General features: G+C 43.1%; 1 protein-coding gene across 1 annotated transcript in view; it reads right to left on the minus strand.

Annotated features, from left to right (window-relative positions):
• ARHGAP42 (Rho GTPase activating protein 42) overlaps positions 1 to 16,005 on the minus strand; it is a 168,818-nt gene that overhangs the window by 50,745 nt on the left and 102,068 nt on the right. Inside the window, exons 5-7 of the mRNA XM_081909678.1 lie at positions 12,437 to 12,538; positions 9,500 to 9,610; positions 647 to 751 (exon numbers count right to left, since the gene is read on the minus strand). Coding sequence (XP_081765804.1) covers positions 647 to 751; positions 9,500 to 9,610; positions 12,437 to 12,538 — 318 coding nt within the window. The remainder of the gene's footprint in view (positions 1 to 646; positions 752 to 9,499; positions 9,611 to 12,436; positions 12,539 to 16,005) is intronic.

Here is a 16,005-nt window from a genome sequence, read left to right on the forward strand (position 1 = left end):
GGAGCACAAAGGGTGCTGGATTTTTATTTTAAAACATTTTTTTTTTGGCTGGGATGGGGCTTCTATGGCCTGCATAGCTCTCTCCTATTCCACATGTCTAGCAAAATAGCTTCTTCTTTTCTTTGAAGAAAAGCAAGCTAAAGAAAGAAAAATATGCAAAATTTATTTGATTTTGATCATGAAAATTGGGCCTTGCTTGGCTCCAAAACTGAATGGGCTAAGCATAGAGTTGGCCTCCCCATTCAGAGTGGGGCTCAAACCCACAACCCTGAGATTAAGAGTCTCATGCTCTACCAACTGAGCTAGTGTGACGCCGCCCGTCTACCTCTGTGCACAGGGCAGGGTTTATACATGCTTTTGCTTAACCTACTGGACATTCCAAATGGGGTTGTTTATCTGAACTGGGAGCAGCGCAAGTTGTACTAATTCAAAGCGTAGAGACGTGAAGTCGATAACTGGATTCCCCACCCAAGGCAGGCAGGTGGAAATCAGCGTGACTAAGCAATACAAATGAAGCATATTGCATTTATGCATGAGCTCCCTTGATTTGTTTTCAAGAGATTTTAGCCTCGCAAGAGAGCAAGGCTTTCGTTAACGCTGGAGTTCAGTGATCTGAGAAGCTGTGATAAACGCCGCTCCTCCTTACATTCTGCAAGTTGAACTGCAGCTGTTGCTTGTATGGTGCGAACTCCTGGGCCAGCTCATATCCCTCGTGGTAAAAGGTAAATAATCCCTGAAGAAAGGCCAAAAGCTGAAAGGGAAGGAAAATGTAACATCCGTTATTAATTGTATTCCTTATCTGCCCTTCACCAGAAGCTCCCAGGGCAAGTTACAGCATATAAAACACAATTAAAACAGTAAAAAATACAAACCACCCACAATCCCAGAACAATAATTCCATGCAACACATTACAGGGAGGGTTCCCAAATCTGTAGGTTTCGAGGGCCATGGAAAAGACATGCCTCTTCAGCAACCAACAGAAACTGTAAAGAGACGGTGCCAGGAAGGCGTTACACATTCTTGGGGCCACCACTAAAAAGGCCCTCTCAAGAGCTGCTTGCTCCCCCGCAAAAACTCACAAGCGGCAGAAGGGTCTCCCCCACTGATCTTAATCAATCGACTCATCAAAAGGGACGGAGGTGCTCTTTCAGATATTTGAGGTCCACATTGTTTGTGGCACGTGCACACAAATGCACATATGAAGGAGGCATGCAACAAAGAACTCTTAGGATAGCTTTAGAGAGGGGAGAATTTACTTTCAATGGGAAGAACATACGTTGTGGTTATTGTAATGTGCCAAGGGCGGTTTACAGTGCTGGTGAAGCCCCTTTCAGCCATTTTGCCAACTGCTTTTGATGCTGCAGAAGGATCAGGCAAGAGCTTACAACATGGGCGTAGCCAGGATTTATGGGCTTTTTGGGAGGGGGCACGGCAGGCTTCATGTTGGAGGGGAGAGAACCTGAGTTATTTTTGTTGATTTACTTGATTGGCTACGCCCATGGTCTACAACCACAATGGGTCAAGAAAAGGAGTGGAAGATGGACTGGAGCAAAGGCAAACAGGGGAGTTTGAAACAGGGACAGAAAAGGTGCAGAAGAGAAAGAGGCACACAGCCAGAAGCCTGAGAGAAGAGTGGGTTTAAAAATGTGCATTTTTATTTAGAAGGCAGTCCTGCTTAGGGAAGTCTTTAATGTTTGCTGTTTTATTGTATTTTTTATATTTTGTTGGAAGCCCTCCTGAGTGGCTGGGGAAACCCAGACAGATGGGCAGAGTATTTATTGTTGTTGTTGTTAATATTTTCGAAACTAACAGCAAACTACGAGGGCAGGGGGAAGTCTGCCTTTAAATTTAGTTTTAATCAAAACTGGCCCAGGGATAATGTAGGTGATGTATCTGGCAACCGATCAAGAGAACAAACTGCAAAAGAGATTTTGTTTACTTAGTTTGCTTTGCCATTTAAACAGAGGCATGGTTTTTAATCTGCGGGCAAACCTGTCAAGTAAACCTTTCAGTCTTCCTAATAATGCTCCAGGGCCAGCAGAAGGTCCAAAAAAATGCAAACACCAAGCTTTCTGAATCTCCTGGTAGCCCATCTTACTATTATACCCTCCAGGCACACCTGTTCACTATTCAAGTACTGCTGCCACCTTCAGATCAAAAACTGCTTTGTTATTACTATCATTAAAAAACAACAAAACTGTACTGAAGGAAAAGACTTACTGGCACTAGATGGCAGCAGTGTCAAACTTAACATGAAGCATTCAATTCCCTATACCGAAAGTTAATACGAGTTATTTGTTTGAGCAAGCAAGGTTTCCGGTGTCACAGCCCCAAACATATTTCGTTTTGTTTTTTCAGGGCTGGTGTATATGTCAACCCACCCGTGTGGTCAGTGTGTACGATGCTCCAGCCACAATGTTCAGAGCTGCATATGCACTGTTTAGTATACCTGCTGGAGATAATCTACTGCTCAGTGTGTGCTAAGAGGTTTGAAATATTTCTCAACACACGTGAAACATTTCAGCCTTCGAGTATTGTTAGCCCAGAAATGAAAACAAGAAGAAATTCCTACGAAAGATGAATGGCAGACGAAATTAATGGACTATGCAGAAATGGACAAAATGACAGGAAGGATTCGAAACCTGCGGGACCAGAGATGTACAGAAGATTGGAAGAAGTATATGAATAATTTGAAGAGCAACGGTAATCAACAAATTACGCTAGTAGGACTACAAGAGGTTTTGTAAGGAGAAATATACAAAGTGTTACAAAGTAGAAAAAGACAGAGACATTGGTTATGAGTTTGAAATGTAATAGGGAAGATAAGAAATGCATACTGAGAGATTAGATTGGAAAATTTTCAGACAGGATTGATGGAAGTCAAAAATTTGAATAAGATGTAAAAGTATGTTTAATTACTGTTGAAAATGATATGTTAAAAAAACTAATAAAAATTATATATATAGAAGCAAAAGAAAAAAAAAGAAAAAAGAAACATTTCAGCCTTCACTAGTATTTAGTCTCAGATTTCCAGAGGCTCTCGGGCAGCAGGAATGTCAATGAATATGGCAAAACAAAAAAAATTCCTTCCAGTAGCACCTTAAAGACCAACTAAGTTAGTTCTTGGTATGAGCTTTCGTGTGCATGCACACTTCTTCACATACACGGTATTCTTCAGTGTATCTGAAGAAGTGTGCATGCACACGAAAGCTCATACCAAGAACTAACTTAGTTGGTCTTTAAGGTGCTACTGGAAGGAATTTTTTTTGTTTTGACTATGGCAGACCAACACGGCTACCTATCTGTAATTGAATATGGCAGTTTCCTTCCACCTCAGCTTGAAAGGGAGTTTTGGAGAAAGGGAGCTTTAGAATTCCTGTTCAAAATGCAAATGGGGCAGACAAATAACTGCAATTGTCTCTGCTGCATCTAGTTTGACCCTCAAGGTCCCCACTTTTAGCCTGAAAGATGGAAGGTGTGAAAACTGAGAATTCTCTCGAGGTCCACAGACTTCACTGAGTGCGCCTGTGCAAAGTGTGAATGGCCTTCACCAGTGATTCACCCAATAAGCAAATACCCAGCTTCTCCACCCTGCAGTTGTGGCCTTGCTCTTCATCAGACTCCTCAAGCAACAGAGAGAGCCAGGGAGGCACCTGGAAGAGAAGGAACCCAGGGAGGATGCCAAATGCTGTATTTGAGGACCCAAAGTTCCACTTAATTTAATTCGGGAAAGGAAACACCAGTTCCAAGTGGTGTTTTGGACAGTAAAAGCAGGGGAGGCAAAGGTTTGCTTAAATGTAAACTGACTGGATCCTGCCCTGCGATCTCCTTGGCAAGGATGGGAAAGGTTAAAATACTTTCAAATAACGAAACAAACTCTTTCTCCCTGCTGTTTCTCAATTATTCTACCAATTATTCTTCCCACCCACTCCAAATTCCAGGACATGGGGCAAAGGCCCTGGGGAGGGCAATCTGAAGTTAGGCAAATAAATGGCAAGGAAAGTAGCATTATTCCAGACCTAACTGCTCCTCTGGAAGTGGCTTTTCTGCTGCCTTTTTTTTTTAAAGGGCCAACAGGGGGTAATGTTACCTGATATGCATAAGATCAGTTGTGGCCCTGAGAGAGATTTTTATTGGTAGCTTTGTTTTAAATGCAGCTGTTTTTAATTAGTGCTTTAAGTCAGATCTGGCCAGACTTCTACAGGCTGCATTCAGACACAACAATAAACAATGGATAATTCTTATGGAATGAGCCCAGACAAGTCTTAGGCTAGCACAGCCCCCTCCTTGGTGCAGCTGCAAGGAGAGCAGAAACTTCTGTTTTGCCTCCATTTTGAATTAACCACAGTTTAGTGTGACATTTCCACCCTAAACTGCGCCTAGTTAGTCTTAACTATGGTTTGCCAAAACAAGCCAACTTCAAACCTTGGTTTATGAAGCCAACGTGTTTCAATAAACTATAGTTTTATAGATTAACTAGATGCAGTTTACGGTTCGGATGTAACACTAAACTGTATTTAATTAAAAATAGAAGCAAGATGCTTATACTCTCCTCATCTTAGTGGAGAGAAGAGGGAGAAAGCATGCACGACTGAGGCTCACCTAGGCTTCCTGTAACAATCAAGCATAGATTCGTGTTTCGTCAAGACACAGTCATTGGGGTTGATGACAGCGTGGTCCTTCTGAATTCAGAATTGCCATTTTTCACCAATGCCTGGCTGGTGAATCTGTTTCCATTACTGCCCTTCAATGCCAGAGGAAGTTCCATTGAGCATAACCATGAGGGTAAGAGAGTCTGGGTTTAATCCAGAGTAATACTTAAGAGTAGATCCACTGAAACCAATGGGAATCAAATTACTCATGACTAAGTCCCATTGAGCTTAACAGGCCCACTTTAAGGAGGACCAACTCTGAATCTAATCCATTAATGTGTTATGCAGCTGTTTAAAATGCTTTTGCTCTGCAGAAAACAAACACTAAGCAAAATTCAGGGTCCCTTATCCTTAAAGCAAAACCGTGGCCCATTTGATTGTTAGAAAACACCAATCTCTCATTCTCTCCCCTCATCCCTATATTCCAGATCACCAACAAAAAGACTGGATAACCAAGGATCTTTTGAGCTATCTGTATTTTTAAAATAAATACATGAACCAGGAAGACAGTAACTTTTTGACGAATTAAAGGCTAGAGGTCAAATTCCTACCCTATCCAAACTGGAAGTGCAATCTTCTTCCTGTGAGAATGAGATGACCAAAGAATCTCAGGGTCACCAACACTACATAAAAATAAATAAAGGACTTTTTTTTGCGGGCTTCAGATGTTGTCATTTCCCCTTGATCCTCATAGCTCAGCTGCTAACTCACCCTCATTGCTAGGGCTGCATTAAACTACCATAAGCTTTGATTTATTGCTCTGATGTATTTAGTGATTCAGAGCCTAGGTAAACATGCAACTGATAAAAGCAAAACCGGCCGAAATCAGCCTTCTCAACCTCTAGCTGTACCGTGGGCGGGTTCACATAACATATACTTTCAGCACATGGCCTGCGCATGTGAACGAGTCATCGCTGGCTAAATCAACAGAGACACAAATGTAGCATCAGTGCCTTTCGGTAGAGCTAGTTCAATTGCAAATGGGAGCAAGGACAGCCATTGTGTAAAGTTCAGGTACAGCTCAGCTGGTACAGCATAAGGCGCTGAATCTCAGGGTTTGGAGTTTGAGCCCCACGTTGGGCAAAAGATTCCTGCATTGCAGGGGGTTGGGACTAGGTGACCATCGTGGTGTCTTCCAAACTCTACAATTCTATGGTTCTGATTGGCCCTCAATCTTCTGCTGCCACTAATTTTAAAAGCTGATGCGCGAGATGACCAGTGTGGTGTAGTGGTTAAGAGCAGTGGACTCGTAATCTGGTGAACCGGGTTCGCGTCTCTGCTCCTCCACATGCAGCTGTTGGGTGACCTTGGGCTAGTCACACTTCTCTGAAGTCTCTCAGCCCCACTCACCTCACAGAGTGTTTGTTGTGGGGGAGGAAGGGAAAGGAGATTGTTAGCCGCTTTGAGACTCCTTAGGGTAGTGATAAAGCAGGATATCAAATCCAAACTCTTCTTCTATAGCTAAGTACGCCATTTCCACAGACACTGCAAAATGCAGTGATGTGGGGTGTGTAACAACGCTGCTCTTCTTCATGTGTGGCCAAAATGCTTCTCCATCTATTTGTTGAGCAGAAGAGGCAATGACCCTTTTGTAGGACTCTCTGCATGCAGAAGGTCTCAGATTCCATTCTCTGCATCTCCCTTAAAAGATCTCAGGTGGCTGGTTTGGAGAAGAACTCTGTGTGAGTTCTTCTCACTCACGTGGGCAGAACCGGGCTAGATCAGGGTGCCTCAAAGTGCTGCTGAACTACAACTCCCATCATCCCTGACTATTGGCCATGATTGATGTGGCTGATGGGAGCTGGAATCCAATGACGGATGGAAAGTCATGTATTAGCCAATCCAGAAAGATCACCGGTCCGACCCACATTTGCCACCTTTATAAATGAAGCCAGCAAAGTATTAACAGAGATGTCTGTTACCATCAATTATACTCTTACTTTTTACTTATGCAGGTTACCTGCCAGTATTCATGCATTTGTGTATTTAAGCGTAAAAAAATAAAATCACTTGTTTATTTCCTCTGATCTATGTATTGTTCTGCAAATTTGCCTGCATTTAATTAAATAGTGTCCATTCCATTCCAGCAGCAATGGACTTCTTCTGCCAGGGTCAAGAGCAAGAACGGCTGCTACAGTTTTCCAGGAAATATTTTTGATAAAGCAGCTGCTAAAAAGCGAGGAGCTGGGTTATTTCTTTACGTCTCTCTCTCTCTCTCTCTCTCTCTCTCTCTCTCTCTCTCTCTCTCTCTCTCTCTCTCTCTCTCACACACACACACACACACACACACACGAACGTCAAGGAAAATCTGAGCTGATTTTGTTTGCTTTGAAAATCTGCAGTTGTGTCCAATATCTTAACTCCTTGCTAAAAGTAAAAAATAATAATAATCAGGAGTTTCTGGAAGGAGGCGTACAAGGCGCCATCCAACCTCCTTTGGGACTCCACTCCATATGTATGTAGGTTTTACTCCTTAGCATTTTCTTCTCCTGAGGTCCAGCACCGAGAGCCTTCTGGCAGTTCCCTCGCTGCGAGAAGCCAAGTTACAGGGAACCAGGCAGAGGGCCTTTTCGGTAGTGGCGCCTGCCCTGTGGAACGCCCTCCCACCAGATGTCAAAGAGAAAAACAACTACCAGACAGAAGACATCTGAAGCAAGCCCTATTTAGGGAAGCTTTTGATGTTTAACAGATTATTGTATTTTAATACTCTGTTGGAAGCCGCCCAGAGTGGCTGGGGGAACCCAGCCAGATGGGTGGGGTATAAATAATAAATTATCATTATTATTACTCCTGGAGATGTCTCACAAGGTGGTGAAGGTTTAGGAGCAGAATTTTCCTTCTCCTAGATGGGCTGCCTTCCCAGATTGATGAGCCCCATCTGCACAACCATTTCCCTCTCCAGAATGTGCAGAAACCGCCTTCTAGACTGTTGGACCCACTATTGGTCTCATCTGTTCAATCCACCAGTTCTCAAAGTAGCTAAACATGTACCTATGAAAACCTCAGGAGGACATGAGCGCATTAGCTCTCTCTATGTAAGCAACTTAAGTATGCTTACATACTCCAAAGTAAGTGTGCACAGGAGTGCAGCCTTAGAGAGTGAAGCAAGCCCCACTGAATTCAACAGGACTTACTCCCAGGTAAGTATGCCTAGGATTTCAGCCGTGATGAGGCAATCAAAGTCATATGTTGCTTTAGCCCTTCCTTAGCAGTTCCATATTTTTTAATAACTTCCATACTCTCCCTTTCTTTTACTTCTTTAATAAAAGGTCAAACAGATTTATTGAAGTTTGAAGACTAATGCCTTGGTTAGGCATTCTGAGCCAATTTTTACATTATGAAATTTTTACGTTATGTCATGTGTTGCACAGACAACACTGCTAAAGCGCAAGTCATTAAAATGTCATGCAGATAGATGGCAAGTTGTCTGCAATTTCATTCCACGCTGGATGAGGAAACTTTTACGTGACCATTCAAGGAACAGAGATTATTGTTCAGAACAGGCTTTTGACGGCTTCTGATAAATTCCCTTCTTTAATTAACCCATATATTCCACTTTAAATACATAAACCACAGGTTTAAGTCAGTGGTTTTCAAGAACTCTGTTCCTGGGAACCTGAGGGTTCCTCAGGAGCAAATTTTGAGTTCCTTACTGAGGTAAATAAGCTGACTTAGTTCAGGCGTCGCATTAAACTACAATGAAAGCAGCTGACCCATGGTTTGCCATGATGTATGAATTTGGAAAAAAAACCACCATTTGCGATAAGCCAGCAAGTCAGTTCTGGAAGCAATGATGTACATTTAAAGTAGGCTTGCAACTGTAGTTTGTGCTAAATGTGGCTTGGTGTGAAATCTGAGTTGACAAACCATAATGAGGCCTGCTGGTCTGCCTCCAGAGACCCATGTGACTCAGAAGTGAGAATGTTCAGCAGATGGAAAAAGAAAAGCAGATAAGCAGATCTAAGCCATGGTCTGCCATCTAGATAACAATACTGACTGAGGATAGAGTGGTGGTGAGACATGAGAAGAAAGATGATTTCCAGTCCTTCGAACTATGGTTTGCAGGATTTGCAATGTGCTATCTCAACACAGCCAACATGGGTGGCCCTGTGGTCTAAACCACAGAGCCTAGGGCTTGCCGATCAGAAGGTCAGTGGTTCGAATCCCCACAACGGGGTGGGCTCCCGTTGTTCAGTCCCAGCTCCTGCCCACCTAGCACTTTGAAAGCACGTCAAGTGCAAGTAGATAAATGGGTACAGCTCTGGCGGGAAGGTAAACGGTGTTTCCGTGCGCTGCTCTGGTTCGCCAGAAGCGGCTTTGTCATGCTGGCCACATGACCTGGAAGCTGTCTGCGGACAAACGCCGGCTCCCTCGGCCTATAGAGCGAGATGAGCGCACAACCCCAGAGTCGTCCGTGACTGGACATAACGGTCAGGGGTACCTTTGCCTTTATCTCAGCACAGCCAATGGCTTAACATTATGCCTGAAATGATCCCTTCCATGTCATAACAATTCTTTCTCTGCAACACCTAGCCTCAGTGCAGAATTAGGAAGGCTTTCTAGACATGTTGGGCCCTCTACATAAATGAAGAATAAACCAACCACAGAATTCTTTGCAACGTGAAGGATTTTCACATACAGGCAAGCTCATCGGCAGACAGATAGATACGAAAAGAGTTTTGAGGATAGGAAATTTAAACCACACTAACTTACAAGAAAGGAAGTGTAACACAACTATTTTAAAAATGTTTAAATGTATATGCATATATACTATGATATATCACATACTGTAAGTTTGGGTTGTGCAATTGTTTATATTTCTACTTTGGTAACCACAAAAACTTACGGGCTCAACAAATTCAAACTTTTTTCTCTCTTGCACTTCTTGGATTTTAAAGACATATTCTAATGACGCTTCGTAAAAGTTTTGGTGTTCTCGGTCAATCTGTGTGTCTGCCTAAAATAAAAAGAGAAATAGAATAAAGCGTTCATTTACTTACCATTTAACTATATAATAGCCAATAACGTTACCAATAAAATGCAGCTAAAAATCCACAAAACCTTAAAAAACAACAACCTCAAAGTGCAAAAAACACAGCGGTAATTTACACACTTTGTATTTCTTTTTCACATGTGAAATAATGCTTTCCAGAAACCTGCATCTATTATGGAAAAAGACAGCTAGTCATTCCGGTTAAGAAAGTATCCAAACACATGCATTTATATAACTAGGCTCAAATGAAAAGACAATTCTCTACCAACACTATATTCGGAGTTCTTGCGCTCTATTTCAATGTAGTTGTTGTTCAGATACTGCAATTTTATAAATAATCCATAGAAACCCCCTGCAGGGAGAAAGGTTTTATTCAAACTCGAGAGTAAAATAAGCACTTAACTCTACTTAGCCAGACCATGATTGGCTGTGAAGTATGTTATGAAACACATTCCAACTTGCTCTTTAATGGCAATTGCTTCTATTTTCCCTGCCATTAACAGAGACAGAATTATGCCCCAGTGAGAATTCTGTATGTGTAAATCCGGTACACGCAGGTAACAAAACAACTTCTTTCCCCCCCTGCTTGCAGTTGATTTCACCACGCAGACATCTGTTTAGTGAGTAATAATGAAGACTTAATTCCAAGTCCATAAAACAGCCTTTTACAAGTGCATTACAACCTCTTGCTTATAACATGGAGGTGGCAGTAACAAATAAACAGAACAGCAGTGAATTTTAAAAGAGATGGGGTTCTCGGCATGAGCAGAATCCAGCCCTCCTCCTTTCAATTCTCGGACCCATGCGGACGGCCTCAAGTTCAATTAAGCATGTGGGGTTGCAGCTTCCCATTGAGACATTTGGTTGGCCACTGTGAAAACAATACAGACTAAATGGGCCATTGCCTTGATTTAGCAGGCTCTTCTTACGCTCTTAATCCTTCCTCGTTGAAAGGATCAGGTAAGCAGGTGATGGGCGAGAGCTCTCTGTTTGATGCCCTGGATAACCGCTGCAAGCCAGAGTCGACAGTACAGTGGTACCTTGGTTTAAGAACAGCTTTGTTGTGGTTTAGTCGTGTCCGACTCTTCATAACCCCATGGACCAGAGCATGCCAGGCACTCCTGTCTTCCACTGCCTCCCGCAGTTTGGTCAAACTCATGTTCGTAGCTTCGAGAACACTGTACAACCATCTCATCCTCTGTTGTCCCCTTCTCCTTGTGTTCCCAACATCAAGGTCTTTTCCAGGGAGTCTTCTCTTCTCATGAGGTGGCCAAAGTATTGGAGCCTCAGCTTCAGGATCTGTCCTTCCAGGGAGCACTCAGGGCTGATTTCCTTCAGAATGGATAGATTTGATCTTCTTGCTTAGTTTATGAATAACTTGGATTAAGAACGCTGCAAACCCGGAAGTAGGTGTTTTGGTTTGGTTTGCTTCCTGTTGAGTGTGTTCCATTTGCAAATTGAGTCCCCCGCTGCTATGGGAAAGCACACCTTGGTTTAAGAACGGACTTCTGGAACGAATTAAGTTCGTAAACCAAGGTACCACTGTACTAGGCTAGATGGACGAAACTGTATTTGTTCAGTGCTAGCAGGGTTGGAGATGGAGGGACAGAGGAAATGAGGATTTATACAAATATTTTTATTTTTTTGGTGGGACAGGAAATGTTCTTGATGTGCTAAGGGGAATATTATGGATGGTGAAAATGGTTTTGTAGAGCAGCCAAATGTGAAGAGTATGGAGCGGAAGGGAATATTATTCTACACAACCAGCCAATAAATTTCTACAAAACATGACACACACAAAATCCCACACTGGGAAGGTAGAAACAGTTGAGTTGGTCTTTTGTAGACCATCACACTCTGACAACCTGACCCAACATCTATGGAACGTCATACCAGACCTCATCACTGCAAACTTTCTGGAAAGCTCCAAAAATAACTGCTCCCCTTGGCCTTCCTTCCAGATTTTTATGCTGAGCTGCTGCCGATTTAAGTCGTATTATATTATTGCATGTTAATGATTTTGGGTCTGCTTGTTGTTTAATTTCTTACTGCTAAATTTATAGATTGATTGATTGTGCTGTGCTGCGTAATAGTATTGTGTAACTGTGCTATGGGTAGCCTAAAAATATGCAAAAGGCAAGGGTGCCGGCATGAACAACATTCCATAATCCTCAGATGATAATTCATTATTGTGTTTAGACAGGCAGGTTAATGGCAAACAACACAAACTGTGTAATTTCACTCTTTTGCTGTAAATCCTGGAAATAGAGAAGTCTATTGCAGGCATAGACAAACTCGGCCCTCCAGATGTTTTGAGACTACAATTCCCATCATCGCTGACCACTGGTCCTGTTAGCTAGGGATGATGGGAGTTGTAGTCCCAAAACATCTGGAGGCTGAGTTTGCCTATGCCTGGTCTACTGGATTGGATTCCATTATTGATCAGAGGACACTACTAAGTTAAATCTTATTTATGGTGTGTATTATGCATTTTTATTTATTTTTATTGTACAACACCTTGGGCTGCTTTTGGGAGAAAGGGTGATCTAAAAAGGAAACTAATCAACAAATGTAGTGACAAATTTATTACTATATTTAAACATATATTTAAAATCCATATGCAAGTCGTTTATATGTACATCAAATCTCTGAACAGAAGCATGGATGACTGTTCTACATAAATTCAGAAGGTGATTGTCACTTACCCTCGTTGATCCTTCCCCTTCCCCCCTCTTTATTAATGCAAATAAAATAATAATAAAATAAAAGCCCCAATGGTAAAGAGCTTACGTCTTGCAGGTGTGATTCCTTCTTCTTGGCAGATAAATTTAAGTGCTTCTCTAAGGTTGAATAATACTTTTCACTTTCTTTATCAAACTTCTTCTTTCCTTCCTGGAAAACAAGACATTCCAAAGTAAAGAACAGGAAACTAGAACCGAACGTGTTGAAGAAAAGACTTCTCAACCATTAGATCAGGGATCCCCAAATGTCTGACTTCATCGATCCCTTCATGGAGCTTATGAAGTTCTAATCAACCCCAACCCAAATTCTTGGGAAGGAAAATGAAACAAAGTCAAGAAACGCCAATACATAATCAACGTTTGTTAATCACGGACCCCCCGTTACTAGGAACCGTAAAAATGTAAAAAATAAATAAATAAGGAAGTACAGTGGACGCTCGGGTTGTGAACGTGATCCGTGCGGGAAGCATGTTCGCAACCTGCAGTGTTCGCAACCTGCAGCGCCATTTCTGCACACACCCAGGTCGCAATTTGGTGCTTCTGCACATGCGCAAGCGCTGAAACCCGGAAGTAACCCGTTCTGGTACTTCCGGGTTCGGCGCGGTGCAGAACCTGAAATCGCGCAACCCAAAGTGTCTGTAACCCGAGGTATGACTGTAATACTGTTGTAGTGTGGAATCCTCTTCTTAAATACAGAGGTTCCTCATTGCCAAGGGAGGTCTGCTCTGTACATGCCCATATTCGTTATTTCTTCATCGTTCCTAATCACATTTTTCATACTATGCATCATTAACTTCTTTCCCACTCTTCGGCCCTTTCCATCCCCAAGGTCTACAGATTCATCGCCTGCACAGTCCCATTTAGTCCATGCTGCGACTTGCATAGGTGACAGAGACCAGTGGGGATTGTGCCTAAGGAGAAAGACAACAGGCATCTTGACAAGTAATGACAGCTGCCCAGGAAGCTGCAAACTGCCCTCCAGAAGTGAAGGCCCTCTAGCAAACGTTGCTAATAAGCCTTCCTTATTCCTTAACTCCCAACCCTGCACTGCAAAGTCCCATTTGATGGGAGAGCTGCTTACTGCTACCATAAATTCTCACGCATTATCTGTCCCTATATATTGACGTAGCAGTGCCACACACACAGGTGTCTGGAAATGTTCAGTGTCGGAACAAAACTCTGATTCTCATTATCTCATTATGGGAGCCCCCTTCCCAACATTGTAGGGTGGTTTTTACAAAACAAGGAAATAAATTCATGCATAACCACAGCCTATTGCATCTTTGCCCTCCATATGATTAAAAAAAATCAAATATCCTATTGGTACATTTTTAATGCAACATGGATATACATCAGGTTAAGATATATATCGGAAGCCCTTTGCTTCTTAAAAGGAGGAAGGCAGGAAGGCCAATGCAGCTTTTAATAATAATAATAATAATAATAATAATAATAATAATAATAATAATAATAAAAATTTTTATTTATATCCCGCCCTCCCCAGCCAGAGCCGGGCTCAGGGCAGCTAACACCAGTAAAATTACAGTAAAAACATAATAAGGGGGGGGACGACAAACCAATTTAAAATACAGGTTAAAACACAATTTAAAATGCAGCCTTATTTTAAAAGTAGCCCATAGATCAAAACCATAAGGGGAGGGAAATGTAAGGGTCAGATTGACTGCAAACGAAAGGCCAGGCGAAACAGCTCTGTCTTGCAGGCCCTGCAGAAAGATGTCAAGTCCTGCAAGGCCATAGTCTCTTGTGACAGAGCATTCCACCAAGTTAGGGCCTGTACTGAAAAGGCCCTGGCCCTAGGTGAGACCAATCTAACCACCTTGTGACTTGGGACCTCCAAAATGTTGTCATTTGTGGACCTTAAGGTCCTCTGTGGGGCATAACAGGAGAGGCGGTCCGGTAGGTACATGGGTCCTAGGCCATCCTCCTAGCTTTGAGGAGATGGATAGCCCTGCAACACAAAGTGCATCCCTCAGCCCTCGAAGCTTCTAACTCAGCCGGCATCAGAGTCCTGAGCCAGACATGTGCGTTTGGCCTAGAGCAATGTTGGCTGCTGACCTGTCCCATTCATGGCATCAAGTCCTGCCAACATGCCCAGAGGAGCTTTCTGATGAGGGGGGAAAAATCAACAGAATGTCCTACCTACATAAAAAGGGCTCTGCTGGGATCAGGCAAAAAGCCCGCCTAGTCTAGTACTTTAGTCTCACGGTGGCCAGCTAGATGCCCTGATTGCGATTCCCAACAACTACCACCCACAGGTGCACTGATCCATTTTGGGACTAAGAGACGTTGCATTTTTCCGGAGGACAGGAAGTGACAATGTGCAAGGAACTCCCCGGGTGAATGGGTCGGAGGCATGGGACAAACACTTCTTTTCTTCTACATGCAACTCACATCCCTTTGCAAGGAGGAACAAGTTGGCTGCTTCTGGGGGTTTTGAGATTTTAATCTTGTCCCCCTCCAGGACATTTTCTCATCCAGACCCTCCCCTTGGGTTTTTCTCAGGCAAAGCCCAGAATTTCACATTTCTTCCAACTACGCATGGCGAAACATACGGAGGAATACAGAACTAGCTACACGGCGACAGCAATTTGAACAATATAAAAAGCAGCAACGAAAACCACAGAAATGTTGATATATAATCCTGAAATTTGTCCATAATGCGGCAGCTAGACTGGTGACTGGGAGTGGCCGCTGGGACCACATAACACCGGTCCTGAGAGATCTGCATTGGCTCCCAGTACATTTCCGAGCACAATTCAAAGTGTTGGGGCTGACCTTTAAAGCCCTAAATGGCCTCAGCCCAGGATACCTGAAGGAGCATCTCCACCTCCATCATTCTGCCCAGACGCTGAGGTCCAGCTCCGGTGGCCTTCTGGCGGTTCCCTCACTGCCAGACAGCCACATCTGGAGAGCTGCAGGTCCCCCATCCCTGATCTAGAGCAGTGTCCCGCTTTGAGGCAGGATAATCTTCCTGTGAGATAGCCTAGACCACAATGTGCCCGTGTGATAGATAAAAGCTTCAGATGGAAGTAAGCCAGCAGTTCTCAACCTGTGAGTCCCCAGATGTTGTTGGACTACAACTCCCATCATCCCTGAGCTCTGGCCTTGCTAGCTAGGGATGATGGGAGTTGTAGTCCAACAACATCTGGGGACCCACAGGTTGAGAAAGGCTGAAGTAAGCCAACCAAGGAACCTCAGAAATCAGGTGGAGATCCACTGGGCTCTAACCCACTCAACCCCATGGATCTAGCTAGAGGACTGTTCCCTAAGTGGACACAGGATTACAGCCTCAAAATCCCAGTCATTTTTGCATGCATGCAATAAGAGATAGGGCTAAATTCTCTCTCTCTCTCTAGCTCTAAATTACAACAGAAATCCCGAGGGAAGCAATTCTCACTGAATGCTCCTTTCACTCAATATTTAAGTGAAATTTACAGTTGAGAATCACAATCCAAAATGAGCTCCTGTAACAAACAGTTAAGCATTCCATTTGTTGTGACTGTGCTAAATGAGCCATCTGAAATTCTGCAACATCTCACACTGGCTCCTGCCCAAATTCTGCCCACATGCAGAACTAGCAAGCATGGCTAACAGACA

This window comes from Podarcis melisellensis (assembly GCF_964234715.1).
Source record: "Podarcis melisellensis genome assembly, chromosome: 4".
NCBI classification, from domain to species: Eukaryota; Metazoa; Chordata; class Lepidosauria; order Squamata; family Lacertidae; genus Podarcis; species Podarcis melisellensis.